The sequence below is a fragment of the Mobula hypostoma genome, chromosome 23 (assembly GCF_963921235.1).
Source record: "Mobula hypostoma chromosome 23, sMobHyp1.1, whole genome shotgun sequence".
NCBI lineage: Eukaryota > Metazoa > Chordata > Chondrichthyes > Myliobatiformes > Myliobatidae > Mobula > Mobula hypostoma.
This window is the reverse complement of record NC_086119.1, coordinates 59,192,329-59,208,976: the sequence shown is the minus strand read 5'-3', so window position 1 is coordinate 59,208,976 and position 16,648 is coordinate 59,192,329. Positions and strand designations below refer to the sequence as shown.

The following is a 16,648-nucleotide window of genomic DNA, read 5'->3' as shown; positions in this document are numbered from 1 at the left end:
CCTGCTGTCTGCTCCCACTGTTTGCCAATAAAACAGTGATTCGAACGTCAACATTCCACATTACCAATGCCCAACAGGATCTTATGATCACAAGAAAAAGAACTTAGACAGCTACTCACTGTTAGATTACACATCATTTTTGCGGACTGACGCCTCTTTGACATAGGCAGCAGTATGACCTGCGGTACTTGCAGTTCTTACTGTTTAGCAGGGTTTTGCAATTGGAACAAATATGTTTAAAAAAGATAATAACACCTTTGGTTGGCTCCATAGAAGCTGCTGTGTCAGAGCGTGCTGCCAGCTTACCAGAGGTCCTCGACGATGGGGAAACTAGTTCCCATGATGGAGCTGGTTGAGTCTGCAACACTGTAGCTTTGTCCGATCCTCTGCAGTGGCCTCTCTATACCAGATGGCGATGCAACCAGTTACAATGCTCGTCACAGTGCATCCGTAGAAATTTGCTGGTGTCGTTGGTGACATACCAAATCTCCTGAAAGTGCTAATAATGTATAGCTGCTGTAGTGCTGCCTTTGTAATTGTATCGATACGTTGGGCCCACGATAGATCTAAAGAGATGTTGACACCCAGGAACTTGAAACTGCTCATCCTTTCCACTGCTGATCCCTCGAGACCTCATAATCATCTGAAATTCTGCCAGCAACAGTTGTATCATCGGCAGCATATCAGCTTGTGCCTGGCCACACAGTTGTGTGTGTAGAGAGGAGTAGAGCAGTGAGCATGTTGATTGTCAGAGAGGAGGATTTTATTTCTGATCTGTGATCTCCTGATGAGAAAGTCAGGGATCCAGTTGCAGAGGGAGGTATGGACACCCAAGTTTTAGAGCTTGTTGAGAGGTTCTGAGGGTGTTGATGGCTGAGCTGTAATCAATACACAGCGGCCTGATGTAGGTGTTGCTATTGTCTAAGTGGTCGAAGGCATCAGCTGTAGACCTATTGTTGTGATAGGCAAATTGCAGCAGATTTGACCAACCTCTCAAAGCACTTCATCACAGAAGATGTGAGTGGAACTGGGTGGTCGTTGGGGTGGGCTTACCTTCCTCTTCTTGGGCACTGGTATGATTGCCACCCTTTTGAAGCAGATCGGAACTTCCAGCTGAAGTTTTGAGAGATTAAAGATGCCTTTGAACACTCCCACCAGTTGTTGGCGCAGATTTTCAGTGCCTTACCAAGTACACCATCGGGGCCTGCAGCCTTGTGAGGTCCATCTTGGATTTCTCTTTGAAGTGAAAAAGGGTGAGAAGCGACTTGATAGAGCTGCAGAAGGTGATGAGAAGCATTAGATTGACCGGATAGGCAGCTGTGGCTAAAATGAGAGAACATGCAGTCCTTTTAAGGTGGTTGGTAGAAAGTATAGGGAGGATGTCAGAGGTAGTTTTTTTTCACAGAACATGGTAAGTCCATGGAACGCATTGCTTGGGGTGATGGTAGATACAGATACATTAGAAAATTTTAAGGAAATCTTAGGCACATGCATAAAGAAAAATGGAGGGTAATATGAGATGGAAGGATTAGATAGACCTTGGGGTAGATTAAAAAGTAACCACAACATTATGGGCTGAACAATCTGTGTCTTGCTCATATCATTGGGTTATGTTGCTTTCTAATCTCAAGGCTGTTCTCAGAAAATCTGCTTGCATCCCTGTACAGAAGTTGAAAGAGTGTTGATTGTGTTATGCCCAAGTACCTTTAATGGCTGGCTGTTGGGATCTCAGCTGTGTGGCTGAGAGCTGGCAGCTGTGTGATATTACAGTGGAGGATTTGAATGGCATGTGCTAAAAGTGAAATAGAAGGTTATTATACCAGGGAGTCTGATTGGGCTGTTACATCTTGCAATGAAATATCATTGTTTTAACATTAGGGGGAAAAAAAACAGAAGGAATTTCTAGGTTGTTATCTTGTTCTTGAAGTTCAGATTGAACTTTATTATTGCCACATGTACTAAGGAATAGTGAGAAACTTGCCTTGCATACAGTTCACCCTCGACCTCAGCACCATTAAACAGGGGCATGAGCACCACCCCCTTCCTGAAGACAATGAACAGCACTTCTGTTTTGTGATATGGAGTGAAAGGTTGTGGTCATAACACTAGTCTCTCTATCTCCTTCCTGTACTTCGACATCATTATTTGACATACAGGCCACTATTACTTCTGGGGTGCCTAGACGCAACTCAAGTATCAGCAGTACTCCCAATAGATACGATTAAATATTCCCGTTCAGCCTAAAAAGCACAACTGCTTCCAAGGTCAGTACAGTCAACCAAGATGTCTTAATGAGTTTAAACGAACTATCATTGCTTAAACCGAAGGAAACAACACCGATTATGGTTGGAAGTGCCCACAGAGGACGCCTTGGAGGAAGCGCGGGTGTAGATCAGGGTTACAAGTGTGTTTAAGGAAACGGGATTTTAAACTCCCTATACAGATTATCTTGCTGGCAAACGTGCAGTCTGTGGTGAATAACATCGATGATCTCAGAGTTAGGGTGCTAAATCAGAAGGACATTAGGACTGCGTGTATACTTTGTTTCACGGAATCTTGGTTAACCCCTTCTGTACCAGATGCAGCGATCCAGATCGACGGGTTTACTATACACCGTCCAGATAGATCTACAGAGGCTTGCAAAAACAGAGGTAGAGGAGTATGCCTCATGATCAACTCTTCTTGATGCACAAATATATCATTGCTGTCCCAATTCTGCTCAGCAGACCTGGAATACCTAGCAGTAAAGTGCCGTCCTTTTTAACTACCATGGGAGTTCTGTGGGGTCATTTTGGTAGCAGTTTACGTTCCACCTCAGGCCAATGTGAAGCAGGCTTTAGATTATCTGAGAAATGGGATCAACATGCATGAAACAGCGCACCCTAACGCCTTCATCGTTTTGATAGATTTTAACCAGGCCAGTCTGAAAAAATCACTAAGCAACTACCATCAACGGATCACTTGCAATACCAGAGGAAACAACACACTGGACCATTGCTAGACCACCATCAAGAATGCCTACTGTGCTATTCCACACCCTCACTTCGGGAAGTTTGATCATCTGGCTGTAGCTCTGCTCCCTGAGTATAGGCAGAGACTGAAGACTGCAACACCAGCAGTGAGGACCAAGAAGGTATGGACAAGGGAAGCACAGGAGCACCTACAGGACTGCTTTGAATCGGTGGACTGGACTGTATTCAGGAATTCATCATCGAATCTTGATGAGTATGCTACAGTTTTTACTGACTTTATTAAAACCTGTGTGGATGAGTGTGTGCCCACAAAGACTTACTGTACATTCCCAAACCAAAAGCCATGGATGAACCAGGAGGTATGTCATCTGCTGAAGGCCAGATCTGTGGCATTCAGGCCTGGTAACCCAGGCCTGCACCAGAAAACCAGGTATGATTTGTGGAGGGCTACTTCAAGGGCCAAGAGACAATCTTGAATGAGATTGGAGGTGACGTCAGGTGCACAGCAACTCTGGCAGGGTCTGCAAGACATTACTTCCTACATAGCGAAACCCAATAGCATGAATGGCAGTGATGCTTCACTACCAGATGAACTGAACCTCTTCTATGCACGTTCTGAAAGGGAGACGCCCTTTCAGCTGAGAAGATTCCTGCTGCATCCGATGACTCTGTTATTTTGTCTCAGAGGCCGATGTTAGGCTGCCTTTTATAGGAGTGGTCCCTCGCAAGGCAGAAGGTCCCGATGGAGTACCTGGTAAGGCTCAAAAACCTGTTTTAACCAACTGGGGGGAGTATTCAAGGACATTTTCAACCTCTCACTGCAACGGACGGAAGTTCCCACTTGCTTCAAAAAGGCAACAATTATACCAGTGCCTAAGAAGAATAATGTGGGCGGCCTTAATGACTATTGCCCGGTAGCATTCACATTGACAGTGATCGACAGGACTTAATTTGGGATTGACTTTAAAGAAGAACTGAGTGCATTTAGATTTAGATTCCTTTAATATCAGAGAATGCATACAGTATGCTATCTGAAATGCTGTAATACCACTATCCTCTCAAGATGGGTGCTAGGTTATTGGAATAGCCAGCAGTTTATAATGAAAACTTCGCTTGCAAAGCAAGGTTTGGTGCTAATAAGAACTTCAAAGGTTCAAAGGTACATTTAATATTGGAGAAATGTATACAATATACATCCTGAAATGCTTTTCGTTCACAACCATCCATAAAAAACAGAGGCGTGCCCCCAAATAATGAATGATAGTTCAATGTTAGAACCCCAAAGTCCCTTCCAGCTCCCCTCCTTCCCACGTGTAAGCAGCAGCAAGCAACAATCCCCCTCCCCCACCGTCAAAAAAAAGCATTGGCCCCAGCACCAAGCACTCAGGCGTGAGCAAAGCAACAGCAAAGACACAGACTTGCAGTACTCCAAAGACTACTTGTTCACCCAGTATTCAACATACCATAGCCTCTGTGTGTGTGTGTGTGTGTGTGTGTGTCTCTCTCTCTCTCTCTCTTTCTTCTCCTCTCTCCTCTCCCCCCCCACCAAATAAGGGAGAAAGAGATGTCTCCATTTCACAGCGAGAGGGGAGACATAACAAACAACTCACTGGTTTACGATGTTAAAAGTCTGTTGCATCACTTTTTCCGAGCCTTATGCCCAAAGATCTTGGGTCTCTGGGCACACAGCCTTGGATCTTGCATCTCCCACGACACACTGATCTTCTACCCACCTTCGATCTCCAAAGGCGAGCTGAGCTCTTAGGCCGTGCCCTTGGCATGACAAGTAATGGCCAGTCATGAAACCTCGAGAGCGGGTCCCATTCCTGCAAAGAACCATAGCGTGTAACTCCAGGTCAGGGTCTTCAAATGAACCCTGAAAGGGAAAAATAAAGATGTTAAAGCTGTTTCCGAAGATGCAAGCAAAGGTGTTGCCGTTAGGCCCCGTTAATTCTCCTGAGCTCCTCCTCTTTGAAACCTTTGCCAACAGAACATAATACTTGGCTGTGCAAATGATGTTTAGCATGAGTATTAATAAACTATTGTCTGTAAAGCAGTCATATTAGAAACATGTCACCACTTTTCACCAAACCTTGGAACAGTTTTCAAATGCACATTCTAAATCTTTCTCTGTCTACTACAGGAAAACCTTTTCAAAGATGTATCAGCCATTCTTACATTAAAGAGGGCATTTTTAAGTGTTACTGTAATTATCCCAAAGAGGTTTCTACAACAGATTTCCTCACTGCCTACTTCCACTAAATCTCTTTATTTCCTGATCTGCTGTGGTAATCAGTCTGTTCTGTTCATTTTTAAAATCTTTGGATTAAACCTTTATTAGAAATGAGAGCTTGATTTCATATCCTGAATCCTGGGAATTTTGTATTCCTCATTTGGAGGTGAATTGAGGTACCTCTTCCTCATTCTCTGCCCCTCACAGCATATTATACTAATTAAGGTTCTCACACCTCCCAGTAGTCAGGTTTAGTACACTGTTGGCAACTCTTAAGCGTTTGAAATTGAGCTAATGGCATATCACACTTTTTGTTTGGTATTGGTACTTATTTAAATAATGATAATATCATTCATTATAGAAGGTAGACTAAATGAACTACAAAAATACAAGAATTTGTATGCAATAGTTCTTGTACATGGCATAGTAGTGTAGCAGTTAGCGTAACAATATTATAGCATCAACAATTTGGGTTAAATTCCGTCACTATCTATAGTATATACGTTCTCCTGCGTGGCCACATGGGTTTCCTCCACATTCCAAATATTTACAGGTTAGGATTAGTAAGATATGGGCATGTTATGTTGGTGTCAGACTGTGTTGGTCAGTGACATATTTTGATGTACATGTGACAAATGAAGCAATCTTTGTATTTCATGCAAAAGTTGCACAAAGATAATGCTGCACAATGCTACATTGGGAGATTGTTATTCAATAAATTTCTGCGTTGGAAGGAGATGTGGGGCATGCTGGTTTGAGTTTGGACCCCTTTGACACTCATTTTGGTGAGGTGACTCTTGTAGCCTGTGGGCCTTCAATAGAATTCCTCGAGTGCTTAGCCTTTTCAGTTGCCTTGGTTTCTTTTTAATTAGGAAGTTTATTTGAATAGTTTATTATTTTTTATTGCTATTATTTTTCATTTACCTTATTTAGTTTTTTGGCCATTGCTGTTATAATTAGTTTTATTTTTCACTCAACTTGCCTGCTGATTTGGTTAAATTATACTTTTCATTTTGAGTTTCCATGGGTGCTCTTATGAAGGCAGGTCTAGTACTCCCTACTGATCACTTCCAACACTATGGAGTGGGTTTCAAGCTGGCAGTAAGAATCATTTGATGAAACTGGGAGGAAATCAGTGAGTGAAAATCAGAAAAAAGCTGTAGATGCTGGAAAGCTAAAATAAAACAGAAAATACTAGAAAAACCCAGCAGGTTAGCTGCGTCTGTGGAAGAGTATGGAACTAATACTTCAACCTGAGCACACTTTGTCAGATTTGAGGAAATTCTCAGCCACTCACAGACCACTGAAATTACTGTCCCCCCCCATCCTCTATGGAATGATCACTTTACCCACCTTTGTCCTCATTGTGGACCTGTGTAATTAAAAAAAAACACCTTTGTTTGGACCACTCTGTCTGATGAGCAGTTTTTGAGAAAAGATGGAAGGTATGGAAGTACAATAACAAATTCCTGATTTATTTAAGAAATAGCAAGTCACAGCATTTTTAAAATTTAGGAATATGGCAAAAGTATACTCTTCAGTTGTCTATTTTTATTGTTTCTATGCTATTTTCAATTGTATTATATCCTGCATTTTCATCATTCTGCATTGTTCAAATATGCCCCCCATTCCAGAGTTTCCCAGTCTTAACATTGAGAATTTATTTAATCTCTTCCAAATCTCTTCTGATCCTTTTCCAGAAAGAGTACTTCCTAGTTTGATTTGATCATTTATTTATCTAGATGTACAGTGGTACTAGAAAGCTTGTGAACCCTGTAAAGAAGGCATTACCCCAGAGGTTCACATGCTTTTTCCAACAAATACATGTAATGTTGGATCATTTTTCTCAAGTAAGTGAGCAAATATAATGTTTTTGTGTTATTATTTAATTGGGTTCTCATTATGTAGTTTTAGAACTTGTGTGAAGATCTGATCACATTTTAAGTCATATTTATGCAGAAATAGAAAAATTCTACAGGGTTCACAAACTTTCTAGCACTACTGTATTATCTCTAGTGTCAGCTTACCTTTACATTTTATGTTGCTTTTCAGACATGTTTCCTTTAATATAAGCATGCCAATTGCAGATGGAATTTATTCCTGACAAATGTAAAGTATTTGGCAAGGTTAAGTGGGTGTAGGACATGTAAGGTAAATGATAGGGCCTTGGGGAGTTTTGATGAACAGAAAGCTCTTGGTGTACTAGTGCACAGATCCCTGAAAGTGACAGTGCAGGTAGATAGGGGCGCAAGAAGGCATATGGATTGCTTGCCTCAGCATCCATGACACAGAATATAAAAGCAATGATGTTGTGTTCTGACTGTAAGACATTGATTAGGTCACACCAGTAGTACTGTGCACAGTTCTGGTTGCTATACTATAGCAAGGATGTGATTGTGCTGGACAAGGTGCAGAGGAGATTTCACCAGTATGTTCCCTGGGAAAGAGGATTTCAGTTAAAAGGTGAGGCTGGATTTGTTTAACCCAGAAGAGGGGAGGTTGATGAGTGTCCTGTTAGAGGTGTATACAATTGTAGGAAGGATAGAAAGGTAGGAATCATTTTTCCATGCTGGGGTATTTAAATTAAGAGGATTATAGATATTAAGTGAGAGGCAGGAAGTTTGAGGTGGATTTTTGTCACTTGAACTCTGGGGGAATCTGGAAAGTGCTGCCTGAGGAGGTGCTGGAGACAGATAATCGCATTTCAGAATCATGGACGAACATTTGAGTTGCCAAGTATAGAAGGGTATAGACCAAATGCAGGTAAGTGAGATTAGTATATACATTGGAGTGCAAAAGTTTGGGCATCCTTGGTCAAAATTTCTGTTACTGTGAATAGCTAAGCGAGTAAAATATGAACTGATTTCCAAGAAGTATAAAGTTAAAGATGACACATTTCTTTAATATTTTAAGCAAGATTACTTTTTTATTTCCATCTTTTACAGTTTCAAAATAACAAAAAAGGAAAAGGGCCCGAAGCAAAAGTTTGGGCACCCTGCATGGTCAGTACTTAGTAACACCCCCTTTGGCAAGTATCACAGCTTGTAAACGCTTTATGTAGCCAGCTAAGAGTCTTTCATTTCTTGTCTGGGGGATATTTGCCCATTCTTCCTTGCAAAAGGCTTCTAGTTCTGTGAGATTCTTGGGCCGTATTGCATTCACTGCTCTTTTGAGGTCTATCCACAGACTTTCGATGATCTTTAGGTCAGGGAACTGTGAGGGCCATGGCAAAACCTTCAGCTTGCACCTCTTGACGTCGTCCATTGTGGATTTTGAGGTGTGTTTAGGATCATTATCCTGTTGTAGAAGCCATCCTCTTTTCATCTTCAGCTTTTTTACAGACGGTGTGATGTTTCCTTCCAGAATTTGCTGGTATTTAATTGAATTCATTCTTCCCTCTATCAGTGAAATGTCCCCCATGCCACTGGCTGCAACACAAGCCCAAAGCATGATTGATCCACCCCTGTGCTTAACAGTTGGAGAGGTGTTCTTTTCATGAAATTCTGCATCCTTTTTTCTCCAAACATACCGTTGCTCATTGCGGCCATAAAGTTCTATTTTAACTTCATCAGTCCACAGGACTTGTTTCCAAAATGCATCAGGCTTGTTTAGATAAGCAACACACATCAAAGTTGCTGGTGAACGCAGCAGGCCAAGCAGCATCTGTAGGAAGAGGTGCAGTCGACGTTTCAGGCCGAGACCCTTCGTCAGGACTTGTTTAGATGTTCCTTTTCAAACTTCTGATGCTGAATTTTGTGGTGAGAATGCTAGAAAGGGTTTCTTCTGATGACTCTTCCATGAAGGTCATATTTGTGCAGGTGTCGCTGCACAGTAGAACAGTGCACCACCACTCCAGAGTCTGCTAAATCTTCCTGAAGGTCTTTTGCAGTGAAGCGGGGGTTTTGATTTGCCTTTCTAGCAATCCTACGAGCAGTTCTCTTGGAAAGTTTTCTTGGTCTTCCAGACTGCAACTTGACCTCCACCGTTCCTGTTAACTGCCATTTCTTAATTGCATTACGAACTGAGGAAACGGCTACCTGAAAACGCTTTGCTATCTTATAGCCTTCTCCTGCTTTGTGGGCAACATTTATTTGAATTTTCAGAGTGCTAGGCGGCTGCTTAGGGGAGCCCATGGCTGCTGATTGTTGGGACAAGGTTTGAGGAGTCAGGGTATTTATAAAGCTTCAGAAGCTCGGCAGAGGATGCTTGGTGTTGAAGGACTGGTTGGAGGCTCGAAGTTTTCAGACGGACTCAGAGTCCGCTGCGGTCGGGTGCTTCCAATGGTGCTGCATCGGCAAGTTTGTGGCGCTTGGAGGTTCATGGCAGGGAGAGTTTCTCCCTTCTACCGTCTGCGTGAGATGATGAGTCTGTCGGGACTTTGAGAATCTTTTTTACTGTGCCCATGGTCTGCTCTTTATCAAATTACGGTATTGCTTTGCACTGTTGTAACTATATGTTATAATTATGTGGTTTTGTCAGTTTTAGTCTTGGTTTGTCCTGTGTTTCTTGTGATATCATTCTGGAGGAACATTGTATCATTTTTTAATGCATGCATTCATTCATTCAAAAAGATATAGGAGCAGAATTAGGCCGATCAGCCCATCGAGTTTGTTGCGCCATTTCATTATGGCTGATCCCAGATCCTACTCAATCCCATACACCTAACTTCTTGCCATATTCCTTGATGCCCTAACCAATCAGCAAACTATCAACTTCTACTTTAAATATACCCACAGACTTAGCCTCCACCACAGTCTGTGGCAGAGCATTCCACAGATTCACCACTCTCTGGCTAAAAGAATTCCTCCTTACTTCTGTCCTAAGAGGTTGCCCCTCAATTCAGAGGCTGTGCATTCTAGTTCTGGATACTCCCACCAGAGAAAACATCCTGTCCATATCCACCTTATCTAGTCCTTTCAAAATTCGGTAGGTTTCAGTCAGATCCCCTGCAATCTTCTAAACTCCAGTGAGTACAGGCCCAAAGCTGCCAGTTGTTCCTCGTATGTAAACCCCTTCATTCCCGGAATCATCCTCGTGAACCTCCTCTGGACAATCTCCGTTGACAACACATCCTTTCTGAGATATGGGGCCCAAAACTATTGACAGGACTCCCAGTGTGGTCTTATAAAGCTCAGCATGATCTCCTTACTTTTATATTCTATTCCCCTTGAAATAAATGCCAACATTTCATTTGCATTCATTACCACAGACTCAACTTGTAAACTAGCCTTCTGAGAGTCTTGCACAGGAGCTCACAAGTCCTTCTGTAGCTCTGATGTTTAAATTTTCTGCCCATTGAGATAAATCTGCGCTATTGTTCCTTTTACCAAGTTGCATTATCATACATTATCCAACATTGTATTCAGTCTGCTACTTTTTTGCCCATTCTTCCAATTTACCTAATTCCTGCTGCAATTGCATCGCTTCTTCAGCACTACCTAACCCTCCACCTATCTTCGTATCATTCGCAAACATTGTTTGTCAGTAATGTAGATAATAGAATTTATGGCAATGTGAAAACTAGTGGTCCTAATACTAACCCCCTGAGAAGCACCTTTAGTCACTGGCAGATAGCCAGGAAAGGCCCCCTTTATTCCCACTCGCTGCCTCCTGCCTGTCAGTTATTCCTCTATCCGTGCCAATATCTTTCCTGTAACATCATAGGATTTTCTCTTGTTAAGCAGCCTCATGTGTGGCACCTTATCAAATGCCTTCTGAAAATCCATGTAAATGATATCCACTGCCTCTCCATTGTCCACTCTGCTTGTTACTTCCTCGAAGCACTCTAACATGTTTGTCAGGCAAGATTTTCCTTTACAGAAACTATGCTCACTTTGAATTTTTTTTAATCATTAGTCTCCAAGTACGTTGAAACCTCATCCTAGACTTGAACGCTTTCCCAACCACTGAGGTTAGGCCAGCTGGCTTGTCCTTTATTAAGGACCTCCAGCACCTTTTCTCACTGTTACCATCAGGTAGGAGGTACAGAAACCTGAAGGCACACACTCAGCAATTCAGGAACAACTTCTTCCCCTCTAAATGGACATTGAAGCTTTGGATACTACCTCACTATACAGTATTTCTGTTCTTGCATGTTTTTTAAGAATCTATTCAATATACATGCAGATGTCCCCGGTTTTTCGAACGTTTGCTTTACGAAACCTCACTGTTACGAAAGACCTACATTAGTACCCTGTTTTCACTTTCAGAAGGTGTTTTCACTGTTACAAAAAAGAATCAGCGCGCGATAAAAAGCAGCGCGCGCCCTGAGCAGCCGCTGTCCCCCAGATTTGGAACTGCATTCTCCCCGACATTGCTTAAACACATGCCTGTGAACAGCCGTTTGCAAGATGAGTTCTAAGGTATTGGAAAAGCCTAAAAGATCTCATAAGGGTGTTACACTTAGCGTAAAACTAGACATAATTAAGCGTTTCGATCGTGGTGAACGAAGTAAGGACAAAGTGAGTTTGGCTTGTGGAAGCTGACGAAGATGATGTTGAAGAGGTTTTGGCATCCCATGACCAAGAACTGATAGATGAAGAGCTGATGCAATTGGAAGAGGAAAGGATAACAATCGAAACCGAATGAGTAATGATAAAGTACGACTTTAATTTTGAAAGGGTATGTCGGTTTAGGGGATATTTGCAGGATGGTTTGGGTCCTTACAAAGAACTGTATGATAGAAAAATGCGTGAGGCTCAGCAGTCAAGCAAGCCTTCCACATCAGCCACGGCAGACGACAAACCTCGACCTTTGACATCGAGGCAGGCAGTCATAGGAGAAGATGAGCTGCCTGCTCTAATGGAAACATACGATGAGATGACACCCCAGTGTCCCACCACCCCGCGATTTGCGGAGAATGCAGCGGTAGCCAGGAGGCACACAGCACATCTTTAAGAAAAAAGCCGAAATAAACGTGCTAATTAATTAGGTGCTGCCCGACACGTAATTGTCGGCCCAGATCAGAGACGACGCAATCAGAAATTGGCACTGATCTGGGCGGACTATTAGTGCTGGGCGGCACCTAATTAATTAGCATGTTTATTTTGGCTTTTTTCTTAAAAATGTGCTGTGCGCCTCCCTGCTACCTCTGCACCCCTGCATGCTTCGCGGTTCGGTATCTGTTGGCGGCCCGGAGGGTGGGGCCACTGCACCACCCAACCTGCGACGACTCAGTCTAACACACCATCATCAGTGTGCTCAGCGCTGAACCAATTCCGGTAAGTGAAACTACACTGTACATACATTATCTCTACTTTATATCGGCTGTGTATTTTTACATGTTGTTTGGTATGATTTGGCAGCTTCATAGCTTAAAGGTTACTGGAGAGCGCTTGCGCCGTGTTTTTGCCAACAGCGCTTGCGTGAGATTTTCTGCCGACAGCGCTTGCGCGAGATTTTTGCTACAGAGAACAGTGCAGTAATGATTGTGGAAAAGTATTTCTACTTTATATAGGCTGTGTATTTATCATATCATTCCTGCTTTTACTATATGTTACTGTTATTTTAGGTTTTATGTGTTATTTGGTATGATTTGGTAGGTTATTTTTGGGTCTGCAAACGCTCACAAATTTTTCTCATATAAATATATGGTAATTGCTTCTTCGCCTTACGGCATTTCGGCTTACGAACCGTTTCATAGGAACGCTCTACCTTCAGATGGCGGGGGGAACCTGTAATTGATTTACTTGTTTGTTTATTATTATGTTTTATTTTATTTATTATTTTTTTCTCTCTGCTAGATTATATATTGCATTGAACTGCTGCTGCTAAGTTAACAAATTTCACGTCATATGCCGGTGATCACATCCAGCATTTTTGTTTAGCCATGATTTGAACATTAAGGAGACTTGGGCAAAATGAAGTCAGTATAAACCCAGAGAAAACATTCCATAGGTTGGAATTGCACCGATTCCAAAGAAAGATGGTATAGTTATTGGAACTAAGTCATGTCAGCCTCTGGCCAGTGTTACAGAGATTACAGAGAAACTGCTCAGACAGAATATGAGATGATGTTGCTCTAATTTGGGTTTACCTCGACTTGGCAGTGGAGGATGTTGAGGGTAGGCATGTTAGTGTAGAAATGTTTACTGACATGGCAATGGAAGTGGAGGTGCTTGTCAAAGCAGTTGCCCAGTTTGCTGCACACTCCTCCTGTGGCTTCACGCACAACACTTTGGAGGAACTCAGCAGGTTGGGCAGCATCCATGGAAACGAACAGTCAACGTTTCGGGCTGAGACCCTTTGGCAGGACTCGGCCCGAAACGTTGACTGTTCGTTTCCACGGATACTGCCCGACTTGCTGAGTTCCTCCAGCGTATTGTGCGTGTTGCTTTGACCCCGGCGTCTGCAGAGTATTTTGTGTTTACCTCCTGTGGCTTCCCCTCCCCATTTCCCTCCCTTTATTCTAAGCTCCATAGATGCTGTCTGATCTGCTGAGTTCTTCCAACACATGTAGGTTACTCCAGATTCCAGCAGTTGCAGCCTTCTGTGTCTCCATTTTTGCAATAAGGTGACTTTTTTCCGCAATACAGCAGGGACTATGTGGAATAAAAAGCATTCTCTCCAGATTTTCCTTCCCTGTTTAACATTCACAAAGATTCATGGTTTTATTTATATGTAAAGACTTGATAAAACTCTGATAAATCGATACCTGATAATTCAGAAATTCCAGGTAATGCCTTAGTGAAATGCCTGGTGCTCACACTCTTTAAGCTTACCTGGCCTACTGGAAAATTTATTGTGATACTGGTTAACATCTTAAAGAGAGACCAGAATGTGGCATATTAGCGAGTTCTATTGGGGTCAAGTGTGTATAATTATAAAAGCATAAATTTTGTGTTATAAGCATATTGTAAGGTTAAACTGACATTGGTGAGGAGGGATTTTGTTTAATATATTCCACAGCCTTGTTTATGGTGAGCTGGTAGAACAGCGTCAATTTAATATGCTTTAACGAATGTAATTCTTTGTAAAAATGTTGCTGTCTGGAAAAACTGTTTTTAAAGTAAGGGTTTTGGCAAGTTACTGATGTCAAACTGGTTCCTAAAATATAGCTTTCCTTCATTTCCCTTATTTATTGGAAAATGACAGCTGTTGTGTGTCTTCTTGACATCCTTATTGCATTTGAAATTGCATGGATCAGTATTATGTTGAGAAAGCTTTAAAAAAAGATTAAGAACAATATTAAATGAACTTTTCTTACCACTGTTTCTTGTGATTGGACGTCAAGGATGAGAATTTTAGTTCAGTGGATAATGTGAAATATTTACCTCTGCAGGAATTGCAAACTGTCAATGCAAGTTCAATTTGAGCTAAATTGTTTAAGAGAAAAATTGGGGAACATCTTGTTTATCCCCAAAATGGCATGGTTGTTGGAGATCAGTTGAAACTATCAATCTGTTGAAACAAGGGACTGAATTACAGCTTTTCATTGGATAAGGTTAGCATGGGATATGAAGCAATGTAATAAGCATAGTTCAAATTTTCATTCAACCAATGTGTCTCAAAGGGACCTGAGAAAGAAATAATTGTAAATTCAGGGGACTGAGTTGAGGAATGTGTTTGACTGAATAGTTCTGGCAGAGGGCAGGCCAAACAGGCAACTTCCATGTTGAAATGATTCTGTTATATTAAAAACTGCAACCTATGATTGAATTACTTGTGCTTTCTTTTCAGAGAGGAGTCAAGATAGCGTGATTTTGGTACTGTCTGATTCTAGCTCAACACAGGACATCTTTACAGATGCAGCCAGTTCCCAGGACAGTAGCAAGAAAATTCACTCTGGTAAAGGTAGTCCTTCATCTTCTTCAACTGTGGAAGCTAATGTATTACCTAGGGAAAACCATGGAAAACTAGACGAAGATGACTTTGGGTTACGAATGTCTTCAGAGGATTGCAGAGGAGGCGGTGCAGCGATTACAGAAGCCATTGATGCTTTGACTTTGAGGTTGGCAGAACGTTCAGGTAACAGAGCACCTGTGGAGAGCACTGTATCATCAAGAGAGAATTATAGGAAGTTAGAAGAAGAGGATTCTGTTGGAAGAGTCTGCTCTGAACTCTGTCGAGGAAGCAATGTGGAAATCAGTGAAGGCATAGATGCTCTGGCTTTGAGACTGGCAGCACAAGCAGGGGCAAAGTTGCACACCGAGTCACAGAGTCAGAGTAGTAGCATCAGTACTGCTGTTGTCACTCCCACCAGGACCACCTCATCATCTCTCTGTGACTCAAAAAAGAAAACAACTGAACCATCAGGAGATATGAAAGACACCTATAGATTGGAGGACCTCCCTCAGAGCTTGCCAGGAGATGAGAGGGAGCAGCGCTGGGTCTTGATCGAACAGTGCATTAGAGCCTTGCATCTGTGTCTCTGTCGATTCCCTCAGCACTACAAGAGTCTCTACAGGCTGGCATATCTGTACATCTATAGCAAAACACACAAGGTAAGTTTGTGTCATTATTTACAGAGCTTCATTCAGATTTTAGCAATAAATTGCTGTGTGAAAAGATAAACTTTATGCAACTGAAAGAATGTAATTGTTGGAAGAAATGCTAAAATGGGAGGGGTGAGGATTTCTTCAGCGATGACTGATTTAATGTTCCAGTCTAGAAGTTCTAATGTAACACAATGTTCTTTTGAGCTGCATTGTTGAATTTTATCTAAAACCTGATCATGTCCGTGCAAGTATGCAAGCTTTTGGAAGTTCAAACCCCTGGTGATCCATATGGTCGACACATATTCGCATAGTGAAAAAATACAGTGACACAAAAGCATGATCAATTTCGCTACCCTTGTGAAATTTCATTTTTATTGTGAATGTGTTACAGCTTCAACTACAGTCTTGGTTGGCGAGCAGAACTGGCATTACTTAATCATAGAAAAGTACTGTGCAGAAACAGGCCCTTTGGCCCATCTAGTCCATGATGAGCCATTTAAATTGCCTACTCCCATACACCTGCACCAGGACCATAGCCTTCCATACCACCACCATTCATGTACCTATCCAAAATTCTCTTTAACGTTGAAATCAAGCTCAAATATACCACTTTTGCTTGCAGCGTGTTCCACTCTTTCATGACCCTCTGAATGAAGAAGTTTCCCCTCGTGTTCCCTTTAAAGTTTTCGTCTTTCACCCTGAGCTCATGACCTCTGATTGTGATCCCAACCAACCTCCTTGCATTTACCTTATCTATACCCCTCATAAGTTTGTGTGCCATTATCAAATTTCTCAATCGTCTAAGTGGCAAGTAATGAAATCCTAACCTGTTCGATCTTTCTTTATTACTCAGGTCCTCCAGACTCGGCAATATCCTTGTAAATTTTCTCTGTACTCTTTCAACATTATTTACATCTTTCCTGTAGGTTGGTGATCAAAACTGCACACTACACTCCAAATCAGGCCTCAGCAATGTCTTGTATAACTTCAACAAAACATCCCATCTC

The 16,648-nt window shown here is 42.0% G+C and overlaps 1 protein-coding gene across 4 annotated transcripts in view; it reads left to right on the top strand.

The window, feature by feature from the left end:
- cabin1 (calcineurin binding protein 1) overlaps positions 1–16,648 on the top strand; it is a 693,325-nt gene that overhangs the window by 285,530 nt on the left and 391,147 nt on the right. For all 4 annotated transcript variants that reach the window (XM_063031768.1, XM_063031766.1, XM_063031767.1 and 1 more), the window contains exon 27: positions 14,884–15,647. In XM_063031768.1, the coding sequence (XP_062887838.1) occupies positions 14,884–15,647 (764 nt within the window). The remainder of the gene's footprint in view (positions 1–14,883; positions 15,648–16,648) is intronic.